Source organism: Oryctolagus cuniculus, chromosome Y, assembly GCF_051225735.1.
Source record: "Oryctolagus cuniculus isolate XC-2025 breed Fujian yellow rabbit chromosome Y, ASM5122573v1, whole genome shotgun sequence".
NCBI classification, from domain to species: domain Eukaryota; kingdom Metazoa; phylum Chordata; class Mammalia; order Lagomorpha; family Leporidae; genus Oryctolagus; species Oryctolagus cuniculus.
In genome coordinates, this window is record NC_142889.1 from 3,912,252 (window position 1) to 3,939,395 (window position 27,144).

A 27,144-nucleotide genomic window follows, 5' to 3' on the forward strand; every position below is an offset into this window, starting at 1 on the left:
GGTTCCCCGTGCAGTCGAGAGCAGGCAGTGGAGCCTCAGGGGGTGGGGTTCTGGGCGCAGAATGACGAGTTCACAGCCAATGGCTCCCCCCGTCTCAGACGCGGGGACCAATCAGAAGCTGGGCGGGCGTGTGCTTCCTGTTTCAGCGGCTCGGGGCGGAAGTGGTGTTGAACCGCGATTCCACACATATCTCTCCTCTCTTTTCTTTTAAAAAACGCTCCTTGATCTAATTTTCCTGACCTAAATTATCATTTTGCTTCTATCATCTGTGGGCCATATGTCCTGGTTTCACACCGTCCAGCCACAGTAGGCTTGGACAGGGCGGAGCGGGGAGACTACAACTCCCGGAAGCCTCGCCGCCGACCTCGCCCTCCGTCTGGGCTGGACTCGCCAGGGTGACACGTCAGGCAGCCAATGGCTTCCCCCTGTCTCAGACCCGGGGGCCAATCACAGGCTGGGTTGGTGTGTGCGTCCTGTTTCTGCGACTCGGGGCGGACATGGTCTTGAACCCAGCTCACTTCTCTCTTTTCTTACTTTTACTTCATTTTATTTATTTTTTTATTTTATTTTTTGACAGGCAGAGTGGACAGTGAGAGAGAGAGACAGAGAGAAAGGTCTTCCTTGCCGTTGGTTCACCCTCCAATGGCCGCTGCGGCCGGCGCACCGCGCTGATGCGATGGCAGGAGCCAGGTGCTTTTCCTGGTCTCCCATGGGGTGCAGGGCCCAGGCACTTGGGCCATCCTCCACTGCACTCCCGGGCCACAGCAGAGAGCTGGCCAGGAAGAGGGGCAACCGGGACAGAATCCGGCGCCCCGACCGGGACTAGAACCCGGTGTGCCGGCGCCGCTAGGCGGAGGATTAGCCTTGTGAGCTGCGGCGCCGGCCTATTACCTACATCTTTAGAATCCTACCTGATAAAGGCAAAACAGAAGAAGAGGGCTGGTTGTTAACCATATCCGTAACTTACCTCCTGCATTTTGTTCTTTGGCTGTAGGACACATTTCATGATTTTATTTTCATTTCATTCACACCACTTTTTTTAAAATTGACAATTATCCCGGTTTATTTTAAATAAGCAGAAAATTCCAAATGGCCTTTAAGATGACTGTGGTTTGCTTTCATGCTTACTTATAGTTTCCACTAAAAAAGTACCAATCTCTGGCAGGAAAAACATGTCATCCTACCTGTAGATAAGGACAGCAGGAATAAGCCCAACATTTTTCTTTTTCAAAAGCTGTGACATAGGCCTGGGGCTGTGGTGTTAGCACGTTAAGCCTCTGCCTGTGGCGCCGGCATCCCGTATGGGCGCGGGTTCGAGTCCCAGCTGCTCCACTTCTGATCCAGCTCTCTGCTGTGGCCTGGGAAAGCAGTGGAAGATGGCCCAAGTCCTTGGGACCCTGCACCCGCGTGGGAGACTCAGAAGAAGCTCCTGGCACCTGGCTTTGGATCAGTCCAGCTCTGGTGGTTGTGACCATCTGGGGAGTGAACCAGTGGATGGATGGAACCTGTGGGGAGCAACTCGGACTAGACTGTTACTGGAATTAAGACTTATTCTATGCATCTGCTCTCCCACAATATGGCGCTGGGAGAGAAGAAAACAGCTTCTACACAGCTGCCTCCAGTTCAGCCAATAAACTGTAGGACTTGCTCCTGATTGGAGGAGAGCAGCGTACTCGGCGTGTGGGCAGACGAGTTAGGATTGGCGGAGGAGGACTATAAAGGAGGAGAGAGACGGCATGCACCAGGAACATCTAAGAGGAACATCTAAGGGGAACATCTAAGGGGAACACCTGTGCAGCCCCCAGAGAGCCGGCCGGCGGTGTGCCACCCCCCTGCGGAAGTGGGGAATGTGGCAGGGGGAACTGCCCTTCCACGGAGGTGGAAGGGACAGTAGCCAACCCGGGAAGAACCAGCAGCAAACCCGGGGAGGGCCGAGCAGACGAAAGAACAGCGCAGGGTCCTGTGTCGTTCCTCCACGAAGAGGGGGAGCGACAGAACCCCCCCCCCGTAACTCTGCCTCTCAAATCAATCAATCAATCTTATGTCCACAACAGCCAGGGCTGGGCTAGGCTGAAGCCAGGAGAGTGGAACTCCATTGGGGTCTTCCACGTGGGTGGCAGGGACCCAAGGACTTGGGCCACCACCTGCTGCCTTCCCAGGAGTGTTAGCAGAAGCTGGAATGGACGTGGAGGCGGGACTAGAACTGGCATCCTGAAACAGAATGTGGGTGTCCCCTGGGCACTCCGGCTTTGGCCTGGCCCAGCCCTGTATATTGTGTGCATTTGGGGGGTGGACCAGTAACCAGCAGAGAGCAGATTCCCCCCCACTCTGCTGTTGCTCTGCCTTTCAAGTAGATGAAGCCAAACATGCTTTTAAAAATTCATTGAGGCCGGTGCCGCAGCTCACTAGGCTAATCCTCTGCCTTGCGGCGCCGGCACGCCGGGTTCTAGTCCCGGTCGTGGCGCCGGATTCTGTCCCGGTTGCCCCTCTTCCAGGCCAGCTCTCTGCTGTGGCCAGGGAGAGCAGTGGAGGATGGCCCAAGTGCTTGGCCCCTGCACCCTATGGGAGACCAGGAGAAGCACCTGGCTCCCGCCATCGGATTGGCACAGCTCCCGCCACGGCGGCCATCTTGGAAGGTAAACCAACGGCAAAGGAAGACCTTTCTCTCTGTCTCTCTCTCTCACTGTCCACTCTGCCTGTCAAAAAAAAATTCATAGAAAATGGAATTTTGGTGCAAAAAAAGATTGAAGTCCATGTGTAGTTTTTTCACAATCCTTTTTCCATAAATTTTTTTGAAGGTCCCTTGAACTCAAACAAGTCTAGAAGCTAACACAACGGAAACGTTACATCACCGTTCCCAGCCTTAGGGCCAGATTTGGAATATTACCTGTGCCCCAAACGAGGAGCTATAAAACAGCTTTACATATCGGGGAAGAAAGAGTGCAAATGTCGGGGCAGAAGGGAGGGATGAGGAGACAGAGGCGCGCACTCACGTCGCTCTTCTCGGTGCTTCTCCGTCGTCGCGAAGTACCGGCGCAGCTCCTCGGTGATCTCCATGTTGCTCAGGTCGCATTCCACCTCCACATCCGACTCAGACTCCAGCTCCTCCTCCTCCTTCTCCTCCTCGGACACAGTCTGGTCTTTTCTCATGGACACCTGCATGCTACCGCTGTCATGTGGAAGCCGCCCATACCTTTCACGAGGTAAGAGAATTTTTTTGGAGAATTTTTCCCAGGTGTTCTAGAATGTACCAGAACATCACCAAGTGAGTCTGGGGGGATTCTGGGATACGGGTCTGAGTAGAAGTTTCCCGGCTGGGTGTGACGGGCGTCCTGGTGCCGGCCTGGCCCTGCGGACATTGACGTGACATCCCGCGCCCACCGGGGCTGCGGAAACTTCCAGCACGTCGGCAGAGGGTCTCAGACCCCCCAGGACGCTCGCTGGGTTCTCTGGAACATACTGGAACATTCTACAACATTCCAAGACCCCAAAGACACTCACCAAGCGGTCCAGGGCTTCCTACGAACATTCTAGAAAATTCTACGTCATCCGCCAGTATTCCTGAACACTCCAAGACCAGGCGCTCTAGAATACTCTAAGGCCCCGAGGACGTGCACCGGGCTCTCTGGACGTGTTCTAGAACGTTCCGGAACATTCCACAGAATTCCTCGCGATTCCAAGGACATTTCCTGGGCATTCTAGAACATTCTGGAATCCTGGAAACACCCACCAGGGGTTCTGGAAAATTCCAAGGCCCAAGAACGCACGACAGACTCTCCCAGAATTCCCTGGGAGCACTGACCGTTCCGGAACGTCCCTGGTGTCCATCAGGATGTTTGCACAACCTTCGGCCCCGCCAACTCCTCCCCCAGCCCTGGCAATAAATAGACGCCGGGTCCCCGCCGGCTCAGACGACGACGAAGACGATGGTGATGAAGATGACGGTGACGAAGGCTCTCCTCCTCGCCCTCACGGTGGGCGTGGCCTGTGCGGACGTCGACCCCGCCCAGGTATCATTAATTTGCATCATTAGTTCCCAGTATTAATTCTCGTTATGAATTCATATCATTTCTTCACATCATTACTTCGCATCACTAATTCGCATCACTACTTCGCGTCGTTTCTTCAGCCGTATCATTAATTCGCGTCATTTCTTCACCTCCCCAGCTCTCCGGGCCCTGGCGCACCTCCGCCATGGCCTCCGACAACCTGGAAATGATCCTGAAGGATGGGCCACTCCCGATGCTGTTCCGCGAGATGGAGTGCAACGAGGAATGCAACGCCCTGAACGTCTTCTTCTACGTCAAGTGAGGGGCGGGGCCAGGGGAGACAAGCCGAGGCCAGAGACAGAGAGCCAGGGGGGAGCAATCGAGCCCAGAGAGCGGGGAAGACAGGCGCCGCCAAGCCCAATCGATCCCAGAGAGAGAGAGAGAGAGAGAGAGAGAGAGAGAGAGAGAGAGAGAGAGCAGGCCAGGGCGACCAGCCGAGCCCAGAGAGAGAGAGATCAGACAGGAGTAGTTGAGCCCAGAGTCAAAGAGCAAGCTAGGGGGGACCAGCCGAGCCCAGGGAGAGTGAGCAGACAGGAGTAGTTGAGCCCAGAGTCAGAGAGCATGTGGGCTAGAGGGGAGTAATGGAGCTGAGAGTGAGCAGACAGGACCAGCCGATCCCAGAGTCAAAGAGCAGGCCATGGTGGACCAGCCGAGCCCAGAGAGAGAAAGAGTAGACAGACAGGAGCAGTTGAGCCCAGAGTCAGAGAGCAGGTGGGCTAGAGGGGAGTAATGGAGCTGAGAGTGAGCAGACAGGACCAGCCGATCCCAGAGTCAAAGAGCAGGCCATGGTGGACCAGGCGAGCCCAGAGGGAGAGCAGACAGGAGCAGTTGAGCCCACAGCGAGCGGCCATGTTCCCGGTCTCTCCTTCAGGAAGAACAAGGTATGCACCCCGCACAGGGTTGTGGCCCAGAAGAACGCAGACGGCATCTACACCACTGACTGTGAGTACAGAGCATTTCGGAAAGTTCCAGACAATTCCAGATGACCCCAGGGAATGTCCGGTGTGTTCCAGAATGTTCGAGAATGTTCCCAGAAATGTTCCAGGATGCTGCAAATGTCCCAGAATGCTCCAGTTCCTCAATGTTCTAGAATGTTCCAGAATGCGCTAGAATGTCCCAGCATGCCCCGGCACATCCAGAACACCCACCTCTCTCCCTACAGTCGAGGGCCAGACCTCCTTCCAGTTCCACGAATTGGATCCCGTTAGGCAAATCGTCTTCATCAATAACATGGGGTCCAAAGGCAAGACCAGCCGCCTCAGCTTCCTTGTGGGTGAGCCCCCCTCACACACACATGTACACTGCCGGTGCCCGCTAGGGATACGCTCCACGACCCGAGAGTCTGAGCCCGACTGTATATGGGGAAAGGGGGGCTGCATGGCCAGGCATATACAGTCGGTGCCCACTGGATAAAGCGAGTGTATACAGTCAGTGCCCACTAGACATGGTGGGCATATACAGTCGGTGCCCACTAACGCTAGCATATACAGTTGGCGCTCGCTAGATGGGGTGAGTGGATACAGCCACTAAAGCGAGTGTATGCAGTAGGCTCACACTAAAGCGAGCGTACTCAGTCGGCGCCCACTCTTGCCACAGTCGAATTGAGAATCATAAACGACGACCCGCCGGAGGACTACGCGAGGCTCACGGAGCAGAATGGGATCCCGCGGAAGTACATCCGGCGTGTGGCCGACACAGGTGAGGCTTCGGCGGCTTCCGGGCTGACTCGGCGCTGACTCGGCGCTGACTCGGCTTTCCTCCCTCTCCAACAGACACCTGTCCACCCTGAGGACGCCTCCCTTGGAGAAGGTGCCAGAACGTTCTAGACCAATCCAGAACCGCCCCTGATCGCCTCACCATCTCCTCCCACCTGCGAATGCGCTAGCATGCTCTGGAACATTCTAGAACGTTCTGGATTGATCCAAGATGGTCTGGATTGTTCCAGAATTTCTAGAAAGCTCCAGAACATTCTAGAATCGGCTGTCCCCGGCTTTCTCTGCTTCCTGTTCATGGAATAAACTCATCCCAGGCACAGTCCCAGTCGTTTATTTTAAACGATTTTTATTGTTACGTCAAAAGACAGAGTGAGCTGGTGGAGGAACCCAGGGGCTACCTCCGGGTCTTCCTGCACTGTCAGTCACCGTTCACTGACAAGGGGGTGGGCTCTGTCATCTGGTGGCTGTCAATCAGCCCTGAGTGACACTGGGGGGGTTCTCCCCGACTCCACTGGCAGCCAGTCACACTCCACCAGGATCCCAGGGCCACATCCGGGTCCCCATGGCCACATCCGGGTCTCCAGGGCAATATCCGGCTCCCCAGGGCTCCACTCATGTCAGCAGTGACACATCCAGGTCCCCAGGGACACATCCTGGTCCCCAGGGCCACATCCGGGTCTAAGTGCTCCATGCAGGTCTCTGGGCTCCATCTGGGTCCCTAGGGCTCCATCCGGATCTCTGGGCTCCATCCGGGACTCCTGGCTCCATCCAAGTCTCTGGGCTCCATACAGGTCTCTGGGCTCCATCGGGGTCTCTGGTCTCCATCTGTATCTCTGGGCTCCATCTGGATCCCTAAGGAAACATCCTGGTCCCTAAGGCTCCATCCGGGTCTCTGTGCTCCTTCAGGGTCACTAAGGCTACATCCGGGTCCTTAAGGTTCCTTCCGAGTCCTTAAGGCTCCATCCGAGTCTCTGGGCTCCATCCAGGTCTCTGGACCACATCCGGGTCTCTGGGCTCCATCCGGGTTTCGGGGCTCCAACCGTGTCCCTAAGGCTGCATCCAGTCTCTGGGCTCCATCCGAGTCTCTGGGCTCCATCCCAGTCTCTGGGCTCCACCCCGATCTGCAGGGCCACACCCGGGTCTCTAGGGCCACATCTGGGTCTCCCAGGGCTCCATCCGGGTCCCCCAGGTCCATATCCGGGTTCCCAAGTCCACATTGGGGTCTCCCAGGGCTCCATCCAGGTCCACATCAGGTCCCCAGGGCCACATCTGGTTCTCCCAGGGCCACATTCGGGTCCCCACGTCCACACCCGGGTCCCAGGTCCACATCCAGGTCCCTAGGGCCATATCCGGGTCTCCAGGGCTCCATCCAGGTCTCTAAGGCTTTATCCAAGTCTCTGGGTTCCATCAGAGTCTCTGGGCTCCGTCCATATCTCTGGGCTCCATCCGGGTTCCTAAGACTCCATCCGGTCTCTGGGCTCCATCCGAGCCCCTAATGCTCTATCTCACTCTCTGGGCTCCATCCAAGTCTCTGGGTTCCATCCGGATTCCTAAGGCTCCATCCGGGTCTCTGGGCTCCATTTGAGCCCCTAAGGCTCTATCTCACTCTCTGGGCTCCATCCAAGTCTCTAGGCTCCATCCGGATCTCTGGGCTCCATCCAAGTCTCTGGGCTCCATCCGGGTCTCTGGGCTCCATCCGGGTCTCTGGGCTCCATCCAAGTCTCTGGACTCCATCGGAGTCTCTGGGCTTCACCCGGGTTCCAGGGCCACATCCGGGTCTCCAGGGCCACATCCGGATGCTCAGGGCCACATCCAGGTCTCTAGGGTTCTCTCCATGGCCACATCCGGGTCTCCAGGGCACCATCCGGGTCTCCAGGGTCACTCTGGGTCTCCAGGGCCCAATACGGGATCCCAGGGCCACATCCGGGTCCCCAGAGTCACATGGGGCTCTCTAGGGCCACACCCGGGTCTCTAGGGCCACATCCAGGTCCCTAGGGCCACTTCCGTGCCTCCAGGTCCACACCCGGGTCTCCAGAGCCACATCCGGGTCTCCATCGCTACATCCGGGTCTCCCAGGGCTCCATCCGGGTCCCCCAGGTCCACATCCGGGTTCCCAAGTCCACATCCGGGTCTCCCAGGGCTCCATCCAGGTCCACATAAGGTCTCCAGGGCCACATCCGGTTCTCCCAGGGCCACATCCGGGTTCCCAGGTCCACACCCGGGTCCCAGGGCCACATCCAGGTCCCTAGGGCCACATCCGGGTCTCCAGGGCCGCAACCGGCTCTCCAGGGACACATCTCGATCCCCCAGGGCCACATCCGGGTCTCCAGGGCTCACTCAAGGGCCACATCTTGGTCCCAGGGCTCCACCCAGGTCTCCAGGGCCACATCCGGGTCTCCTGGGCCACATCCGGATCTCAAGGGCTACATTGGGGTCTCCAGGGCCACATCCGGGTCTCCAGGGCCACATCCAGGTCTTCAGGGCTCCCGCCAGGGCCACTTCTGTGCCCCAAGGCTCCACCCGGTTCTCCACGGACACATCCGGGTCCCCAGGGCCACATCCAGGTCTCCCAGGGCTCCACTCGGTTCCCCAGGTCCACACCTGGGTCTCCAGTGCCCCATCGGGTCTCCAGGGCCACATCCAGGTCTCCAGGGCCACATCCAGGTCTCCAGGGCCACATCCGGGTCCCCAGGGCCACATCCCGGGTCCCCAGGGCCACATCTGGGTCTCCCAGGGCTCCACCTGGGTCCCCCAGGCCCACATCCAGGTCCCCCAGGGCCACATCTAGGTCTTCCAGGGCTCCACCTGGGTCCCCAGGGCCACATCCGCATCCCCAGGGCCCCACCCAGGTTTCCAGGGCCACACCAGGGTCTCCAGGTCCACACTCTGGTCTCCAGTGCCCCATTGGGTCCTCAGGGTCACATCCAGGTCTCCAGGGACACATCCGGGCCCCAGGGCCATATCCGGGTACCCAGGGCCACATCCCAGTGTCCAGAGCCACATCCAGGTCTCCCAGGGTCACATCAGGGTGTCTAGCGCCACATCCGGATCTCCAGGGCTACATCCAGGTCTCCAGGGCCACATCCGGATCTCCAGGGTGACATCTGGGTCTCATGGGCCACATCCGGGTCTGCAGAGCCACGTCCTGGTCTCCAGGGCCACATCTGGGTCTCTAGGTCCACATCCGGGTTTCTAGGGACACATATGGGTCTCCAGAGCTCCATGCAGGGCCCCACCCCGGTCTCCAGGGCCACATTGGGGTATCCAGGGCCACATCCAGGTCCCCAGGGCCACATTGTGGTATCCCAGGGCCACATCCGGGTCTCCAGGGCCACAACCGGATTTTAAGGGCCACATTCGGTCCCCAGAGTCACATCCATGTCCCTAGGGCACCATCCGGCTCTCCAGGGCCACACCCGGGTCTCCAGGGCCACTTCCGGCCCCAGGGCAATATCTGATTGTCTAGAGCCACATCAGGGATCCCAGGGTCACATCTGGGTGACTAGGGCCACATCCGGATCTCCAGGGCCGCATCCGGGTCTCCAGGGTACCATCCGGGTCTCCAGGACCACAGCCGGTTCTCTAGGGTTCCCTCCAGGTCCCCACCCATGTAACCAGGGCCACATCGGGGTCTCCAGGGCCACATCGGGGTCTCCAGGGCCTCACCCATGTCTCCAGGGCCACACCCGGATCTCCAGGGCCACATCCAGGTCTCTAGGGCTCCATCTGGGTCTCCAGGAACACATCTGGGTCTCTAGGGCCACATCCGAGTCACCAAGGCTCCCTCCAGGGCCCCACCCGGGTCTCCAGGGCCACATCGGGGTCTCAGGGGCACACTCGGGTCTCCAGGGCCACATCCGGGTCCCCAGGGCCACATCCGGATGTCTAGTGTCACATCCGGATCCCCAGGGCTCCATCCAGGTTTCCAGGGCCACATCTCGATCCCAGGGCTCCACCCGGGTCTCCAGGGCCACATCCGGGTCTCCAGGGCCACATCTGGGTCTTTAGGGATCCCTACAGGGCCACATCCGGGACCCCAGGGCCACATCCGGGTCTCTAGGGCCACATCCGGGTCTCCTAGGGCTCCACCCGGGTTTCTAGGGACACATCCGGATCCCCAGGTCCACATCCGCGTCCCCAGGGCCACACCTGAGTCTCCAGGGCCACACCCGGGTCTCCAGTGCCCCATCGGGTCCTCAGGGCCACATCCGGGTCTCCATGGCCACATCCAGGTCCCCAGGGCTCCTTCCGGGTCTCCAGGGCCACATCCCCGTCTCTAGGGCCACATCCGGGTCCCCAGGGCTGCATCCGGATCCCCAGGGCTCCATCTGGGTGTCCAGGGCCACATCCAGGTCTCCATGGCAATATCCAAGTCTCCAGGGACACATCAATGTCTTAGGGCCATATCTGGTGCTTCAGGGCCACGTCCTGGTCTCCAGGGCCACATCCGGGTCTTCAGGGCGCCATCCAGGGCCACTTCTGTGTCCCAGGGCTCCAACCGGTTCTCCAGGGGCACATTTGTGTCTCCAGGGCCACATCTGGGTCCCCAGGGCCACATCCAGGTCTCCCACGGCTCCAACCGGGTCCCCAGGGCCACATCCGCGTCCCCAGGGCCTCACCTGGGTCTCCAGGGCCACATCGGGGTCTCCAGTGCCCCATCAGGTCCCCAGGGCCACATCCGGGTCCCCTGGCCACACCCAAGTCCCCAGGGCTCCACCCGGGTCTCTAGGGACACATCCGGGTACCCAGGGCTCCTTCTGGGTCTCCAGGGCTACATCCCCATCTCTAGGGCCACATCCGTGTCTCCAGGGCCACATCCGGGTCCCCAGGGCCACATCCGGGTCCCCCAGGGCCACATCCGTGTCTCTAGGGCCACATCAGGGTCCCCAGGGCAGCATCCGAGTCCCCAGGGCTCCATCTGGGTGTCCAGGGCCACATCCAGGTCTCCATGGCCAGATCTGAGTCTCCAGGGACACATCGGGGTCTTAGGGCCATATCCGGTTCCTCAGGGCCACATCTGGGTCTCTGGGCTCCATCCGGGTTTCTGGGCTCCATCCGAGTCTCTGGGCTCCATCCGGGTCTTTGGGCTCCATCTGGGTCTGGGCTCCATTTAGGTCCCTGGGCTCCATTCAGGTCTCTGGGCCACATCCGGGTCTCTGGGCTCAACCCGGGTCTCCGGGCCACATCCAGATCTCCAGGGGCACATCCAGGTCTCCAGGGCCACATCCAGGTCTCCAAGGGCCACATTCGGTCCCCAGAGTCACATCCATGTCCCTAGGGCACCATCCGGATCTCCAGGACCACATCCGGGTCTCCAGTGCCACATCCGGGTCTCTAGGGCCACAACTGGGTCTCCAGGGCTCCCTCCAGGGCCCCACCCGTGTCTCCAGGGCCACATAGGGGTCTCAGGGGCACACCCAGGTCTCTAGGGCCACATAGGGGTCTCAGGGGCAAACCCGGGTCTCTAGGGCCACATCAGGGTCTCCAGGGCCACATCCGGATCTCCAGGGCCACATCCGGGTCTCCACGGTCATATCAGGTCCCCAGGGCTCCATCCAGGTTTCCAGGGCCACATCCTGGTCCCCATGTAAAAATCCGGGTCTCCAGGGCCACATCTGAATCCCAGGGCTACACCTGGGTCTCCAGGGCCACATCTGGGTCTCCAGGACCGCATCCGGGTTTCCCAGGGCCACATCCGAGTCTCCAGGGCCACATCTGGCTCCCCAGGGCTCCACCCGGCTCTCCACAGCCACATCCAGGTCTCCAGGGCTCCCTCCAGTGCTAAAACTGGGTCCCAGGGCTCCATCCAAATCTCTGGACTCCATCCAGGTCTCTGGGCTCCATCCGGGTCTCTGGGCTCCATCCTGATCCCTAAGACTCCATCCGGGTCCGCAGGGCCACATCCGGGTCTCCAGGGCCACATCCAGTTCCCCAGGGCTCCATCCGGGCCTCCAGGCCACATCCGGGTCCCCCAGGGCCACATCGTGGTGTCTAGGGCAACCTCCGGGTCTCCATGACCACATCTGGGTCTCCAGGGCTCCCTCCAGGGCCACATCTGCGTCCCAGGGCTCCACCCGGGTCCAGGGCTGCATCCGGGTCCCCAGAGCCACATCCAGGTCTTCATGGCCACATCTGGGTCCCCAGGGCCACATCGGTCTCCCAGGGCTCCACCTGGGTTTCCCAGGGCCACATCTGGGTCCCCAGGGCCACACCCAGGTCTCCAGGGCCACACCCGGGTCTCCAGGACCACACCAGCGTCCAGGGCCACATCCGGATCTCCAGGGCTCCCTCCAGGGCCATATCTGGGTCCCAGAGCTCCACCCGGGGCCCAAGGGCCACATCCGAGTCCCCATAGCCACTTTCCGGTTCTCCAGGGCCACTTCCGGGTCCCCAGGGCCACATCTGGGTCTTCAGGACCACATCCAGTTCTCTGGGATACATCTGGGTCTCTGGGCTCCATCCGAGTCTCTGGGCTCCATCCGGGTCTCTGGGCCACATCTGGGTCCCTAAGGTTCCATCCAGTCCCTAAGGCTCCATTCGGGTCTCTGGGCTCCATCCGGGTCCCTAAGGCTCGATCTGAGTCTATGGGCTCCATTCGAGTCTCTGGGCTCCATCCGGGTTTCTGGGCTTCATCCTGGTCTCTGGGCTCCATCCCGATCCGTAAGGCTCCATCCGGGTCCCTAAGGCTCCAACCGGGTCCGTAAGGCTCTATCCGGGTCCCTAAGGCACCATCTGGGTCTCTGGGCTCCATCCCAATCCCTAAGGCTCCATCCAGGTCCCTAAGGCTCCAACCGGGTCCGTAAGGCTCTATCCGGGTCCCTAAGGCACCATCTGGGTATCTGGGCTCCATCCCGATCCCTAAGGCTCCATCCGGGTCCCTAAGGCTCCAACCGGGTCCGTAAGGCTCTATCCGGGTCCCTAAGGCACCATCCGGGTCTCTGGGCTCCATCCAAGTCTCTGGGCTCCATCCGGGTCCCTAAGGCTCCATTCGGGTCCCTAAGGCTCCATCCGAGTCTCTGGGCTCCATCCGGGTCTCTGGGCTCCATTAGGGTCCCTAAGGATCCATCCGGGACCCTAAGACTCCATCCGGGTTTCTGGGCTCCATCCAGGTCCCTAAGGCTCCATCCAGGTCCCTAAGGCTCCATTCTGGTAACTGGGCTCAATCCGGGTCGCTAAGGATCCATTCCGGTCTCTGTGCTCCACCCGGGTCTCCAGGGCCACATCTGGGTCACTGCACTCCATCTGGGTCTCTGGGCTCCATTAGAGTCTCTGGGCTCCATCCAGGTCTCTGGGCCCCATCCGAGTCTCTGGGCTCTATCCGGGTCTCTGGGCCACATCGGGCTCTCTGAGCTCCATCCGGGTCACTGGGCTCCATCCGGGTCTCTGGGCCACATCGGGGTCACTGGGCTCCATCCGGGTCTCTGGGCTCCATCCGGGTCTCTGGGCACCATTCGAATCTCTGGACTCCATCCGATGCTCTGGGCTCCATCCGGGTTCTTAAGGCTCCATCTTGTGTATAAGGCTCCCTCCGAGTCTCTAGGATCACTCCAGGTTCCTAAGGCTCCATCGAGGTCTCTGGGCTCCACCAGGGTCTCCGGGCCACATCCGAGTCCCCATTGCCACATCCGGGTCCCCAGGGCCACCTCCAGGTCTCTGGATTCCATCGGGTTCTCTGGGCTCCATCCGAGTCTCTGGGCTGCATCCGGGTCTCTTGGCTCCTTCCGGGTACCTAAGGCTCCATCCGAGTCTCTGACCTCCATCCGGGTCCCTAAGACTCCATCCGAATTCCTAAGGCTCTATCTGGGTTCCTAAGGCTCCATCCGAGTCTATGGATTCCCTCCGGCTTACACAGAGCCGGGCGGGGATACTACACCTCCCCGAAGCCTCAGCGGCGGCGGCGACGCTCTACGTGTGGGCTGTACTGGCCTGAGTGACAGGTAGCCGACCCAATGGCTTCCCCGGTCTCAGACTCCGGACCACTCAGACGTGGGGTGGGTGTGTGCTTCCTGTTTCGGAGGCGTCTGCTCGGGGCGGAAATGGTGTGGAAAGGAACCGTGTTTCAACCCAGCTGTCTTCTTTCTCTTCTTAGAAAAAAAGCTGTGAGGCCTAATTTTCCTGACCTGAGCTATCATTTTCCTTTTATCATCTGTGGGCCATATTTCCTGGTTTCACATTGCCCAGCCACCCTCTGCTTGGACAGGGTGGACCGGGGAGACTACAACTCCCCAAAGCCTCAGCGGCAGGGCGCTCTGCGGCTGGGCTCGTCTGAGTGACAGGTCGGGCAGCCATTGGCTTCACGCGGTCTCAGACTCCGTTGCCAATCAGATGCTGAGTGGTTGTGTCGCCCTGTTTCTGCGGCTCGGGGCGGAAATGGTGTGGAAAGGAACCGCCTCGAGCCACGCCCCTCGCGGCTCCTGACTGGACGCGGGAAGTGACGTCTGCGCGCACCACGCGGCAGTCGTCCCGCCCATGTCCAGCTCGGACCGGACGGGCAGCTTCGGGTCTGTGTCCCGCACGTCCCTGGCAGCCCCTGAGCGGGCGCGTACCCGCCTGTCCGTCCGCCAGAACCTCGCCCTGTAGCTTGGCCCTGCCTGCCCTTGTCTGGGAGGAGGAACGCGCAGGAGGAGCCCAGAACCTGTCTTCTGCCACGCTGCCTGCCCGCGCCCAGCACGGGCGGGACAGGCCGGACTGTTCCTCCTCATCCAGCAGAGCCAGTCAGGGCCGGGCAGAGGGCGAGGTTCTGAACCTAGACCTGCGCCTCACTCGTCCAGGGAGGCCAGGCAGCCACCGGCGAGGAAGGAGGTGGCGTTCTGAGCGCGCACTGGAAAAAGTCATTAGCGGCAGTGCAGAGGGCGGGAGGAGGCGCACTCGGGCAGCTTCCGGGTCGCGTTAGGGGCAGCAGGAGCGCTAAGGGGGTGGGGTTTAGGCGGGAGACTGACAGATTCCCGGTCCAGTCAGGGGCAGAAGGAGCGCTAAGGGGGTGGGGTGCTGGCGGGAGACTGACAGGATCCCGGTCCAGTCAGGGGCAGGCAGCACCTCCAAGGGGGTGGGGTTTAGGCGGGAGACTGACAGGTTCCCCGTCCAGTCAGGGGCAGGCAGCATCGCCAAAGGGGTGGGGTTTAGGCGGGAGACTGACAGGTTCCCCGTCCAGTCAGGGGCAGAAGGAGCGCCAAGGGGGTGGGGTTTAGGCGGGAGAGTGACAGGATCCCCGTCCAGTCAGGGGCAGAAATAGCGCCAAGAGGGTGGGGTTTAGGCGGGAGAGTGACAGGTTCCCCGTCCACAGGGGCAGAAATAGCGCCAAGAGGGTGGGGTTTAGGCGGGAGACTGACAAGTTCCCCGTCCAGTCAGGTGCAGGAAGGGGAGCGCTAAAGGGGTGGGGTTTAGGCGGGAGACTGACAGGTTCCCCGTCCACTCAGGGGCAGAAGGAGCGCCGAGGGGGTGGGGTTTACTCTCTTTTCTTGAAAATAAAAGCTCTATGATCTAATTTTCCTGACCTAAGTTATCATTTTTCTTTTATCATCTGTGGGCCATATTCCCTGGTTTCACATTGTCCAGCCACGCTCGGCTTGCACAGAGCGGGGCGGGGAGACTACAACTCCCGGAAGCCTCAGCGGCGCCGGCGACGCTCTACGTGTGGGCTGTACTGGCCTGAGTGACAGGTAGCCGACCCAATGGCTTTCCCGGTCTCAGACTCCGAACCGCTCAGACGCGGGGTGGGTGTGTGCTTCCTGTTTCGGAGGCGTCTGCTCGGGGCGGAAATTCTATATGTAAGAGCTGAGAAAGCTTTCTTTTCTTTCAAAAAAAAAAAAAAAAAAGCTCTGAGGCCTAATTTTCCTGACCTAAATGATCATTTTTCTTTTATCATCTGTGGGCCATATTCCCTGGTTTTACATTGTCCAGCCACCCTCTGCTTGGACAGGGTGGACCGGGAAGACTACAACTCCCCAAAGCCTCAGCGGCAGGGCGCTCTGCGGCTGGGCTCGTCTGAGTGACAGGTCGGGCAGCCATTGGCTTCACGCGGTCTCAGACTCCGTTGCCAATCAGATGCTGAGTGGTTGTGTCGCCCTGTTTCTGCGGCTCGGGGCGGAAATGGTGTGGAAAGGAACCGCCTCGAGCCACGCCCCTCGCGGCTCCTGACTGGACGCGGGAAGTGACGTCTGCGCGCACCACGCGGCAGTCGTCCCGCCCATGTCCAGCTCGGACCCGACCGGGCAGCTTCGGGTCTGGGTCCCGCACGTCCCTGGCAGCCCCTGAGCGGGCGCGTACCCGCCTGTCCGTCCGCCAGAACCTCGCCCTGTAGCTTGGCCCTGCCTGCCCTTGTCTGGGAGGAGGAACGCGCAGGAGGAGCCCAGAACCTGTCTTCTGCGACGCTGCCTGCCCGCGCCCAGCACGGGCGGGACAGGCCGGACTGTTCCTCCTCATCCAGCAGAGCCAGTCAGGGCCGGGCAGAGGGCGAGGTTCTGAACCGAGACCTGCGCCTCACTCGTCCAGGGAGGCCAGGCAGCCACCGGCGAGGAAGGAGGTGGCGTTCTGAGCGCGCACTGGAAAAAGTCATTAGCGGCAGTGCAGAGGGCGGGAGGAGGCGCCCTCCGGCAGCTTCCGGGTCGCGTTAGGGGCAGCAGGAGCGCTGAGGGGGTGGGGTGCTGGCGGGAGACTGACAGATTCCCGGTCCAGTCAGGGGCAGAAGGAGCGCCAAGGGGGTGGGGTGCTGGCGGGAGACTGACAGGATCCCGGTCCAGTCAGGGGCAGGCAGCACCGCCAAGGGGGTGGGGTTTAGGCGGGAGACTGACAGGTTCCCGGTCCAGTCAGGGGCAGAAGGAGCGCCAAGGGGGTGGGGTTTAGGCGGGAGAGTGACAGGATCCCGGTCCAATCAGGGGCAGGCAGCACCGCCAAGGGGGTGGGGTTTAGGCGGGAGACTGACAGGTTCCCCGTGCAGTCAGGGGCAGAAGGAGCGCCAAGGGGGTGGGGTGCTGGCGGGAGACTGACAGGATCCCGGTCCAGTCAGGGGCAGGCAGCACCGCCTAGGGGGTGGGGTTTAGGCGGGAGACTGACAGGTTCCCGGTCCAGGCAGGGGCAGGCAGGGGAGCTAGGGATGCGGGGTTCTGGTTGACGACGGGCAGCTTTTGGTCCGAGTCAGGAGCTGGCAGGGGAGCCAAGGAGGTGGGGTTCTGGCGGGAGACTGACAGGTTCCCCGTCCAGTCAGGGGCAGAAGGAGCGCCGAGGGGCTGGGGGTTTAGGCGGGAGACTGACAGGATCCCGGTCCAATCAGGGGCAGGCAGGGGAGCTAAGGGGGTGGGTGTCTGGCGGGAGACTGACAGGTTCCCGGTCCAGGCAGGGGCAGGCAGGGGAGCTAGGGATGCGGGGTTCTGGTTGACGACGGGCAGCTTTTGGTCCGAGTCAGGAGCTGGCAGGGGAGCCAAGGAGGTGGGGTTCTGGCGGGAGACTGACAGGGTCCCGTCCAGTCTGGGGCAGGCAGGACCGCCAAGGGGGTGGGGTTCTGGCGGCAGAGTGACAGTTTCCCGGTGCAGTTGTGGGCCGGCAGGGGAGCTAAGGCCTTGGGGTTTGGGCGCAGACTGACAGGTTCCTGGTCCAGTCAGGGGCAGGAAGGGGACCCAAGGAGGTGGGGTTCTGGCGGGAGACTGACAGGTTGCGGGTCCATCAGGGGCAGGCAAGGGAGCTAAGAACATGGGGTTATGACTGAAGATTGACAGGGTCCGGTCTAGTAAGGCCAGGCAGGGGAACAAAGGAGATATGGTTCTGACTGCAGACTTACATGTTCCTGGTCCTTATGGCCTGGCAGGGAGGCTAAGAGTGTGGGGTTCTGGCCTCAGACTCACAGGTTCCTGATCCACTCATGGGCAGGCAGGGGAGCAAAAAGTTGGTGTGATGGCCACAGACAGACAGGTTTCCAGTCCCATCAGGAGCAGTCTGCGGACCTAAGGATGTGGGGTTCCTGTTACAGATTGACATGTACAGTCAATGCTACTCAGCACAGCCACAGGAAGTTGGGTTCTGGGCACAGGCTGTCAGGTCTAGGTACCATCAGGGCCACACAGGGCAGCCTCAGGGAGTGAGGTCCTGGCAGCAGACTGACAGGTTCCCGGTGAAGTCAAGGAAGTGGATTCTGGCTTCAGTACAGTAGAGATTGCTGAACAAAGTAACTCCCTGCATCCAAAGCTTCTGTGCTGTAAGCCCCCCTGTGACTCCCTGTATCCAAAGCTTCCATGTTGTATGTAACTCCGTTTTCCTGCTGATGTAGCCCTTTTTCCCTTTAAAAACTCTCCCTAAGAAAGATCGGGGCCTCACTCCTTCCTCTGCTGTGCTGGTTGGTTGGATGGGGTCCCTGTCGCGGCTTGTACTCCTGAATAAACCTTGCTTTTGCAGTTCGGTGTGATCGACACTCTGGGGGTCTCTGCAGGGATCTAATGATCTGGGCACAGCATACTTTTTGGTACCCAGCAGTTGAATTATTAATAAAGACCCTCCACGACATTGAGAAACTGAGGACTGGATGACTTCAATGCTGAACATGATCCAAAGAAAAATTGATTCCAATTGTTCTCAAGCTTTTGAAAACATGGATATTATCCCAGACTCCTTTTATGAGGCCAGCATCACCTAATTCTAAAACCAGAAAAAGATACAATAAGGAAAGATAATTATAGAGCAATGTCTGATGAATATAGATGCAAAAGTCCTCAACAAAGTACGATATAATTAAATCCAACAATGTATCAGCAAGAATGTGCATCAGGACCAAGTCAAATTTATTCCTGGCATGCAGGAATCATTCAACTTATGAAAGTTTAGTAAAGAATGTAGCTAGAAAGAAGGGAAAACTTCTAATTTAGGCATTTTATCCATTTTATTTAACCAAAATATTTGCTGCGACAAGACTTTGCAACATGTGTATTGTGTAAATTATCTGTGAATGTTTTATTTTAACTTGTTTTGCAGGGAGGAAAACCAACATTAGGCAGAAAGTCATATTTGCATTGCTAAGAGACAAGTCCTCTTATGATGTCACAGTAACTCAGGACCATGGTGATGGCTGACATCAGCTAGTCTTGTGTAAGTCTACTAAAGCAACATTTGAGGCCTCAGTTCTCAAAACCAGGCAGAAGCCAAAGAAAAATTTATTTGAGATGGCCCAGGTTCCCTCAGAAGTTCAAGGTGTCTCTCCTCAGAGTGGAACAACTGATTCAGAAAACACCACTGAAGCTCCAGGCTGGTATCCCACAATTGATAATGACTTGGATTTAAGGTCTGTAGTTGAAGAAAATGCCTTTCAAGCTTTATCTGAAGGACCCTTGATAAAAAGACCACGCTATACACTTTGTATGTCTGACACCCCAGAAGGGAATGATTTTGTTTCTCTGACCTTTCCTGTAAAACTTTGGAAGATAGTTGAAAGTGATCAATTTAAGTCAATTTGGTGGGACGAAAATGGGACTTCTATTGTGATAAATGAAGAATACTTTAAGAAAGAAGTGTTGGAAAGAAAGACCCCTTTTAAGATATTTGAAACAGACAGCATGAAAAGTTTAGTTCGACAGCTTAACCTTTATGGATTTAGAAAAATACGACAAGATTTCCAAAGCTCTGCATCCCTGACTGACTTTCTGGAAGAAGAAAACAACATACCTGTTTTTAGCAAGGTATTCAACATATTCACTTACAACTAATGTAGGCATCACAACTAAGTTTAGTTTGTACCTCACTTAATATATTTATTTATGGAGTAAGACACAAAGTTTAAAATTAGCTGGATCAACATTAAATTTTTATGAGAAGAAAGTTTGAAATTCAAAAATATAAGCAATGTTACTAGTTATTTTGAATCTTATCAATGAGCTCCACACAAAGAAGTTAAGGTCAGTTTAGTGGAACGGTTATCATATTTAAATGTTTGCTAACTTTTACATTTAGGAATAATCAAGTTTTATTTGTTGTAATTATGTTGAACCTGATATTTTAGATTTTATAATTTTATCTATTCATTTATTCATAGATTGCATATATTCATATATATTAATTTGTGACTCTTGGTTTGAAGTATCACTAAATGCTTTCTCCTTTGGTTTCAGTTACTGTTCTATCAGAATCCAAATTTTAAGCGAGGATGTCCCCAACTTCTAGTAAGAATGAAGCGCAGAGTTGGGATTAAACACACATCTCCACCATCTGCTTCTTTAGTTCACAATCTTGACAAGACATACCACAGTGCAGGCGAGTATGTGCATACTCAAAATCCTAGCTCATCTACAGAAACTAATGAAGAAAGGTTACTTTCAACTTCTACAAATTTAAATGTGCCTCCTACTAGCCACAGAATTGCTAATTCAAATGATCCAGTGACAAGTAATATTTTGACTCCATCATCAACTTTAATTGCACCATCAGTACAATTTGTAACAAATCAACATGCTCTTTTAAATCAAATGACCACTTCTCATAGGCATTCATATAGCACCTACTCTCAAGCACATGGCCATATCCTGAATGTTGTGACAACTACAACTTCTATTTCCCAATTTCAAATATTGTCTCCTGTACAGAATAATTATTTTGGACTGATGGCAAACCGTCCTGTTTTTGCACCTAGACATCCTTCTTTAGCAACAATTGTGGGTCCTTTTTCTAGCACGTTAACAGCAAGCAATCCATGGTTCACTATGCCAATGATAGCTAGTAGAACTGCTGCCTCCCCGCCAATGTCAACTAATCAACCATCCTCAATATACCAATATCCTAATTTTAACTGACCTTTGACTAAATGAAAATTAGACACGGAAAGGTGTTATGTTCATCAGTTCTGGAAAAATAACTGAAATTCTATTACTTGAACAATAAAATGACATGTTCAACTTTATGATTTTTTTTCTTTTCAAAATATAGTTTTATAGTAAATATTTTATATTGACAGGAGACTAGTCTGCTATTAGTTGTATAGTTTATGAAGTTCCAGTCATTTGATATGAAACTTCACATTGAATATTTGAAAGTTAACTTTATTTCATTTTATATTTTATAAAGAAATGTATTAATACATTGCATTCTCAGGGTCAAAGCAAATGCATTAATAATTGCTAGAACATAATTCTATTCAATTTTTTAAGTTAGTCTGGTTTTTTTGGTAGCTTTTATTTAATCAATATAAATTTCCAAAGTACAGCTTATGGATTACAATGGCTTCCCCCCCATAACATCCCTCCCACCCACAACCCTCCCCTTTCCCACTCCCTCTCCCCTTCCATTCACATCAAGATTCATTTTCGATTCTCTTTATATACAGAAGATCAGTTTAGCATACATTAAGTAAAGATTTCAGGCCAGCGCCGCGGCTCACTAGGCTAATCCTCCGTCTAGCGGCACCGGCACACCGGGTTCTAGTCCCGGTCGGGGCGCCGGATTCTGTCCCGGTTGCCCCTCTTCCAGGCCAGCTCTCTGCTGTGGCCAGGGAGTGCAGTGGAGGATGGCCCAGGTGCTTGGGCCCTGCACCCCATGGGAGACCAGGAAAAGCACCTGGCTCCTGGCTCCTGCCATCGAATCAGCGCGGTGCGCCGGCCGCAGCGCGCCGGCCGCGGCGGCCATTGGAGGGTGAACCAACGGCAAAGGAAGACCTTTCTCTCTATCTCTCTCTCTCACTGTCCACTCTGCCTGTCAAAAAAAAAAAATTAAAAAAAAAAAGATTTCAACAGTTTGCTCCCACACAGAAACATAAAGTGAAAAATACTGTTTGAGTATTAGTTATAGCATTAAATCTCAATGTACAGCACACCAAGGACAGAGATCCTACATGAGGAGTAAGTTCACAGTGACTCCTGTTGTTGACTTAACAAATTGACACTCCTGTTTATGGCATCAGTAATCACCCTAGGCTCTAGTCATGAGTCGCCAAGGCTATGGAAGCCTTTTGAGTTTGCCGACTTCGATCTTGTTCGGACAGGGTCATAGTCAAAGTGGAAGTTCTCTCCTCCCTTCAGAGAAAGGTACCTCCTTCTTTGATGGCCCATTCTTTCCACTGGGATCTCACTCACAGAGATCTTTCATTTAGGTGTTTTTTTTTTTTTTTCCAGAGTGTCTTGGCTTTCCATGCCTGAAATACTCTCATGGGCTCTTCAGCCAGATCTGAATGCCTTAAGGGCTGATTCTGAGGCCAGAGTGCTGTTAGGACATCTGCCATTCTATGAGTCTGCTGTGTATCCTGCTTCCCACATTGGATGGTTCTCTCCCTTTTTGATTATATCAGTTAGTATTAGCAGACACTAGTCTTGTTTGTGTGATCCCTTTGACTCTTAGACCTATCAGTGTGATCAATTGTGAACTGAAATTGATCACCGGGACTAGTGAGATGGCATTGGTACATGCCACCTTGATGGGATTGAATTGGAATCCCCTGGTATGTTTCTAACTCTACCGTTTGAGGTAAGTCAGCTTGAGCATGTCCCGAATTGCACATCTCTTCCCTCTCTTATTCCCACTCTTATGTTTAACAGGGATCACTTTTCAGTTAAGTTTCAGCACTTAAGAAGAATTGTGTGTTAATTACAGAATTCAACCAATAGTAATAGAACAAAAAAAGAAAAAATACTAAAATGGATAAAGTATTACATTGTACATCAACAGTCAGGACAAGAGCTGATCAAGTCACCATTTCTCACAGTGTCCATTTCACTTCAACAGGTTTCCTCTTTGGTGCTCAGTCAGTTGTCACCGATCAGGGAGAACATATGATATTTGTCCCTTTGGGACTGGCCTATTTCACTCAGCATGATGTTTTCAAGGTTTCTCCATCTTGTTGCAAATGACTGGGTTTCATTGTTTTTGACTGCTGTATAGTATTCTATAGAGTACATGTCCCATAATTTCTTTATCCAGTCTACTGTTGATGGGCATTTAGGTTGGTTCCAGGTCTTAGCTATTGTGAATTGAGCTGCACTAAACATTAATGTGCAGACAGCTTGTTTGTTTGCCAATTTAATTTCCTTTGGGTAAATTCCAAGGAGTGGGATGGCTGGGTTGTATGGTAAGGTTATATTCAGGTTTCTGAGGAATCTCCAGACTGACTTCCATAGTGGCTTGACCAGTTTGCATTCCCACCAACAGTGGGTTAGTGTCCCTTTTTCCCCACATCCTCGCCAGCATCTGTTGTTGGTAGATTTCTGAATGTGAGCCATTCTAACCGGGGTGAGGTGGAACCTCATTGTGGTTCTGATTTGCATTTCCCTGAGTGCTAGTGATCCTGAACATTTAGGTTTTCTGTCTTCCTGGTTCAATTTAGGTAGATTGTATGTGTCCAGGAATCTCTCCATTTCTGATAGATTTCCCTGTTTGCTGGCATACAAGTCTGTGAGTCTAATTGGAGATCCTTTGAGAGTAATCTGACGTTTCTCTCTTGCACATTTTAGGATCTTTTCTTTATGCTTCACTGTGGTGAGTTTAATTACCACGTGTCGTGGTGAGGATCTCTTTTGGTCATGTTTATTGGGGGTTCTATGAGCTTCCTGTACTAGGATGTCTCTGTCCTTCTCCAAACCTGGAAAGTTCTCTGCTAGTATCTCACTAAAAAGGCCTTCTAATCCTTTCTCTCTCTCCATGCCTTCAGGAACTCCTAGAACTCGAATGTTGGTTTTTTCAATAGTATCCTGTAGATTCCCAACAATATTTTTTAGATTTCTAATTTCCTCTTCTTTTCTTTGGTTTGACTGTATGTTTTCCTGTGCTCTATCTTCTAAGTCCGATATTCTCTCTTCTGCTTCACCCATTCTGTTTTTAAGGCTTTCTAATGTGTTTGTCATTTGATCTATTGAGCTCTTCATTTCATTTTGATTTCTCTTCACTATTACACTTTCCTGTTCTACTAGTTTCTGTGTTTCATTTTGATTCTTCCTTAAAATTTCATTTTCACGAGAGAGATTTTCAATCCTGTCCAGTAAGGATTTCTGTAGTTCAAGGATTTGCTTTTGAAAACTTCTAAATGTTCTTATCATAAATTTTTTGAAATCTCTATCTTTCATTTCTTCTATCTCATCATCTTCATAATCTTGAATTGGGGTGTCTTGTTCATTTTGGGGGTGCCATAATGTCTTCCTTGATCTTGTTTCCTCGGTTTCTGCATTTGTTGCTTGGCATTGTGGATACTCTTTGGATGCTTCTTCCCTTGCTGTGGTGTTTTTTTCTTGTTATACTATGACTGTATTAAGTGGACTGTCTGCTTTTGATGGAGCCTTAGAGGCTTGAGATGGGTGTGGCCAGAGAGCCTGTTTGGTTCCTCAGGGTTAAGGGTATGCCAAAGGTGACACTCCCAGGTTAGGCATGGTAAATCTCTCTCTTTTTTTATTTATTATTTTTTTATTCAGAAGGGAAGTAATGCTGCACAGCTAAGCAGAATTGAAGGTAGTCAGCGTCCAATCTCTGGCTCCTGTGGGTATAACATTCATCTGCTCTTTCCCAAGGACCACACAGGTAATCAGTAGAGGGATTTGTCTATGGAGAAAATCCTGAACAATCATACAACATTGAGTGGGAGAGAGGACCATCAGTACACACAGGTTGGGAGTAGAGCCACTGATGTTAGAGTAGAGGCTGTGATTACAAAGGAATGAGGCCCCAAGTGGGCTAGACAGGGTCTAGAAGAGTTACTAGTGGAGGACCTAAGGAAGCTGCTGTCTAAGCCACAAATAAGTTCTCTGATTGAGAGGCAAATAGAACCTGACAGAAGGGGCTTGATAATCTGCTGGGCTTTATGGTCCTGTCAGTTATGAGGCCCAGACTCATCTATCTCTTTACATGGGGTACATTTTAAGAGAGGTGTGAACCTCCTTGGGGAAGGCACCCTGTTGACTTCCATTACCAGCTGGCCTGGGAGGAGAGTTGGCCAGGTAAAGGCAGATGGCATCTCCAACAGGAAATTTACAGTTCTGCCTGTAATGTTGCAGACCCTGCTTGGCCACCCCTTCAGCAGCAGTGGTCACCTTGGAAGCTGGGCTGAGTGAAAGACTTTTCAGCTTAGAGCCAATAAGATCCATGACTCTCACCTGGGTATCCTTCAACTCCAGGGCAGGTCCATTTCCAGTGATCCAACTCTTGGCTGGCAGAGCTGCCAGGGCTTTTAATGAGCTGATTTCTATTAAAGTCCAGGCTTACCTCATTGAAAGCCACTGTGGTGGGCCGGCGCCGCGGCTCACTAGGCTAATCCTTTGCCTTGCAGCACTGGAACACCGGGTTCTAGTCCTGGTCGGGGCGCCGGATTCTGTCCCAGTTGCCCCTCTTCCAGGCCAGCTCTCTGCTGTGGCCAGAGAGTGCAGTGGAGGATGGCCCAAGTGCCTGGGCCCTGCACCCCATGGGAGACCAGGAGAAGTACCTGGCTCCTGCCATTGGATCAGCGCGGTGCACCAGCCACGGCGGCCATTGGAGGGTGAACCAACAGCAAAGGAAGACCTTTCTCTCTGTCTCTCTCTCTCACTGTCCACTCTGCCTGTCAAAAAAAAAAAGAGTTGCTTTATATCAGTCTAACAATAGTATCTGATATTTTGTGCGATGCCCTCTTGTTAGCCATTGATATCCTTTAAGTGAGTCTGTGTCAGGGCCTTTTAAAGCTTCATACAGGCAGGCGCCACGGCTCACTAGGCTAATCCTCTACCTTGCGGCACCGGCACACCAGGTTCTAGTCCCGGTCAGGGCGCTGGATTCTGACCCAGTTGCCCCTCTTCCAGGCCAGCTCTCTGCTGTGGCCAGGGAGTGCAGTGGAGGATGGCCCAAGTACTTGGGTCCTGCACCCCATGGGAGACCAGAATAAGTACCTGGCTCCTGCTTTCAGATCAGTGCAGTGCGCCGGCCGTGGTGGCCATTGTAGGGTGAACAATGGCAAAGGAAGACCTTTCTCTCTGTCTCTCTCTCTCACTGCCCATGCTGCCTGTCAAAAAAAAAAAAAGAAGAAGAAGAAGAAGAAGAAGAAGAAGAAGAAGAAGAAGAAGAAGAAGAAGAAGAAAGAAAGCCACTGCAGTGGACTGGCCTGTTGGGTCTCTAATGGCAGATCACTGTACAGAGCTACATTTAATAGGCCTTCCACCCATCTTTACATTGCTTCTGAAGCCTAGCTCTCTTCCTTCCAGTTTTTGTTAAACCAGGCCAGAGGATGCAAGTCAAAGGGGGTGCTCAAGTCCCATCTCAAATCTGTAATTTACAGTCTGTAATTACAGACATGTTCTGATAAAGGTTTATTTCATGCCCATGAGGAAAGCTATGTCCTTACTTTAAAACCTTTCTGATCTGAAAGGGAGATTTTGACTGTTTACTGTGCTGATGGCAAAGTAATCCAAGCGATAAAATTATAATTTAAGCTTTAATTTTGGGTATGCTGTTACAGAATATATTTGCCATCCCTTTTATTATATGTAAAGATCAAATCGTGCATCCTAGAGAGTCCTTCAGTATAGTCAGTTTCCTACCTTGAAGAGAATAGAGAAATAAGGGAGCAAGTCCCAGATCACTTGCTGATGGTAACAATATCAAATGAAAACTTCTATACATTTTTTGTCTTTTTTTTTTAATATTTTTTTATTTTTTTTATTTATTTTTTATTTTTGATAGGCAGAGTGGACAGTGAGAGAGAGAGACAGAGAGAGAAAGGTCTTCCTTTGCCGTTGGTTCACCCTCCAATGGCCGCCGCTGCAGCCGGCGCACCGCGCTGATCCGATGGCAGGAGCCAGGATCCAGGTGCTTTTCCTGGTCTCCCATGGGGTGCAGGGCCCAAGCACCTGGGCCATCCTCCACTGCACTCCCTGGCCATAGCAGAGAGCTGGCCTGGAAGAGGGACAACCGGGACAGAAGCCGGCGCCCCGACCGGGACTAGAACCCGGTGTGCCGGCGCCGCTAGGCGGAGGATTAGCCTATTGAGCCACGGCGCCGGCTCACTTCTATACATTTTAATGATACTTGTATTTGGAAACATCTCTTAAATATCTAACATGGTATAGCTTTTTTAGCCAGTAAATTCAAGCACAAACATATAAAAATGGTGGGGGCTGGCACTGTGGCACAGTGAGTTAAAGCCTTGGCCTGCAGTGCTGGTATCCCACCAGTTCATGTCCTGGCTGCTCCTCTTCTGATCCAGCTCTCTGCTGTGGCCTGGGAAAGCAGTAGAAGTTGGCCCAAGTCCTTGGGCCCCTGCACCCACATGGGAGACCTGGAAGAGGCTCCTGGCTCCTGGCTTTGGATGGGCGCAGCTCTGGCTGTTGCAGCCATCTGGGGAGTGATGCAGTGGGTAGAAGACCCTCTCTCTGTCACTACCTCTCTCTGTAACTCTTTCAAATAAATAAAATAAATCTTAAAAAAAAAAAAACTGTGTTAGTTTCTTTCTACCACCAAGTTTAAAA

At 54.3% G+C, this 27,144-nt stretch overlaps 2 protein-coding genes across 2 annotated transcripts; both read left to right on the forward strand.

Moving 5' to 3' along the window:
- The first annotated feature begins 3,442 nt into the window (after window positions 1–3,442).
- LOC149119125 (odorant-binding protein-like) lies at window positions 3,443–5,912 on the forward strand. The gene is made up of 6 exons (XM_089325240.1): window positions 3,443–4,010; window positions 4,168–4,307; window positions 4,921–4,991; window positions 5,212–5,322; window positions 5,646–5,747; window positions 5,822–5,912. The coding sequence occupies exons 1-6, from the start codon at window positions 3,927–3,929 to the stop codon at window positions 5,836–5,838; spliced, it is 525 nt and encodes a 174-aa protein (XP_089181366.1). The 5' UTR covers window positions 3,443–3,926; the 3' UTR covers window positions 5,839–5,912.
- Window positions 5,913–18,909: 12,997 nt separating this feature from the next.
- Window positions 18,910–24,531, forward strand: LOC149119126 (heat shock transcription factor, Y-linked-like). Its single transcript, XM_089325278.1, has 3 exons — window positions 18,910–19,422; window positions 19,852–20,355; window positions 24,526–24,531. Exons 1-3 carry the CDS (start codon window positions 18,910–18,912, stop codon window positions 24,529–24,531), a joined length of 1,023 nt encoding a protein of 340 aa, XP_089181404.1.
- The last annotated feature ends 2,613 nt before the right edge of the window (window positions 24,532–27,144 follow it).

What these genes read in the sequence shown, in the direction of transcription:
- LOC149119126 (XM_089325278.1), top strand. Translation starts at nt 18,910, where the DNA reads ATGGCCCAGGTTCCCTCAGAAGTTCAAGGTGTCTCTCCTCAGAGTGGA. An exon ending in ACATACCTGTTTTTAGCAAG is followed by an intron (nt 19,423 to 19,851) that starts GTATTCAACATA and finishes CTTTGGTTTCAG; the next exon opens with TTACTGTTCTATCAGAATCC.
- LOC149119125 (XM_089325240.1), top strand. Translation starts at nt 3,927, where the DNA reads ATGGTGATGAAGATGACGGTGACGAAGGCTCTCCTCCTCGCCCTCACG. An exon ending in CGGACGTCGACCCCGCCCAG is followed by an intron (nt 4,011 to 4,167) that starts GTATCATTAATT and finishes TCACCTCCCCAG; the next exon opens with CTCTCCGGGCCCTGGCGCAC. An exon ending in AACGTCTTCTTCTACGTCAA is followed by an intron (nt 4,308 to 4,920) that starts GTGAGGGGCGGG and finishes TCTCTCCTTCAG; the next exon opens with GAAGAACAAGGTATGCACCC.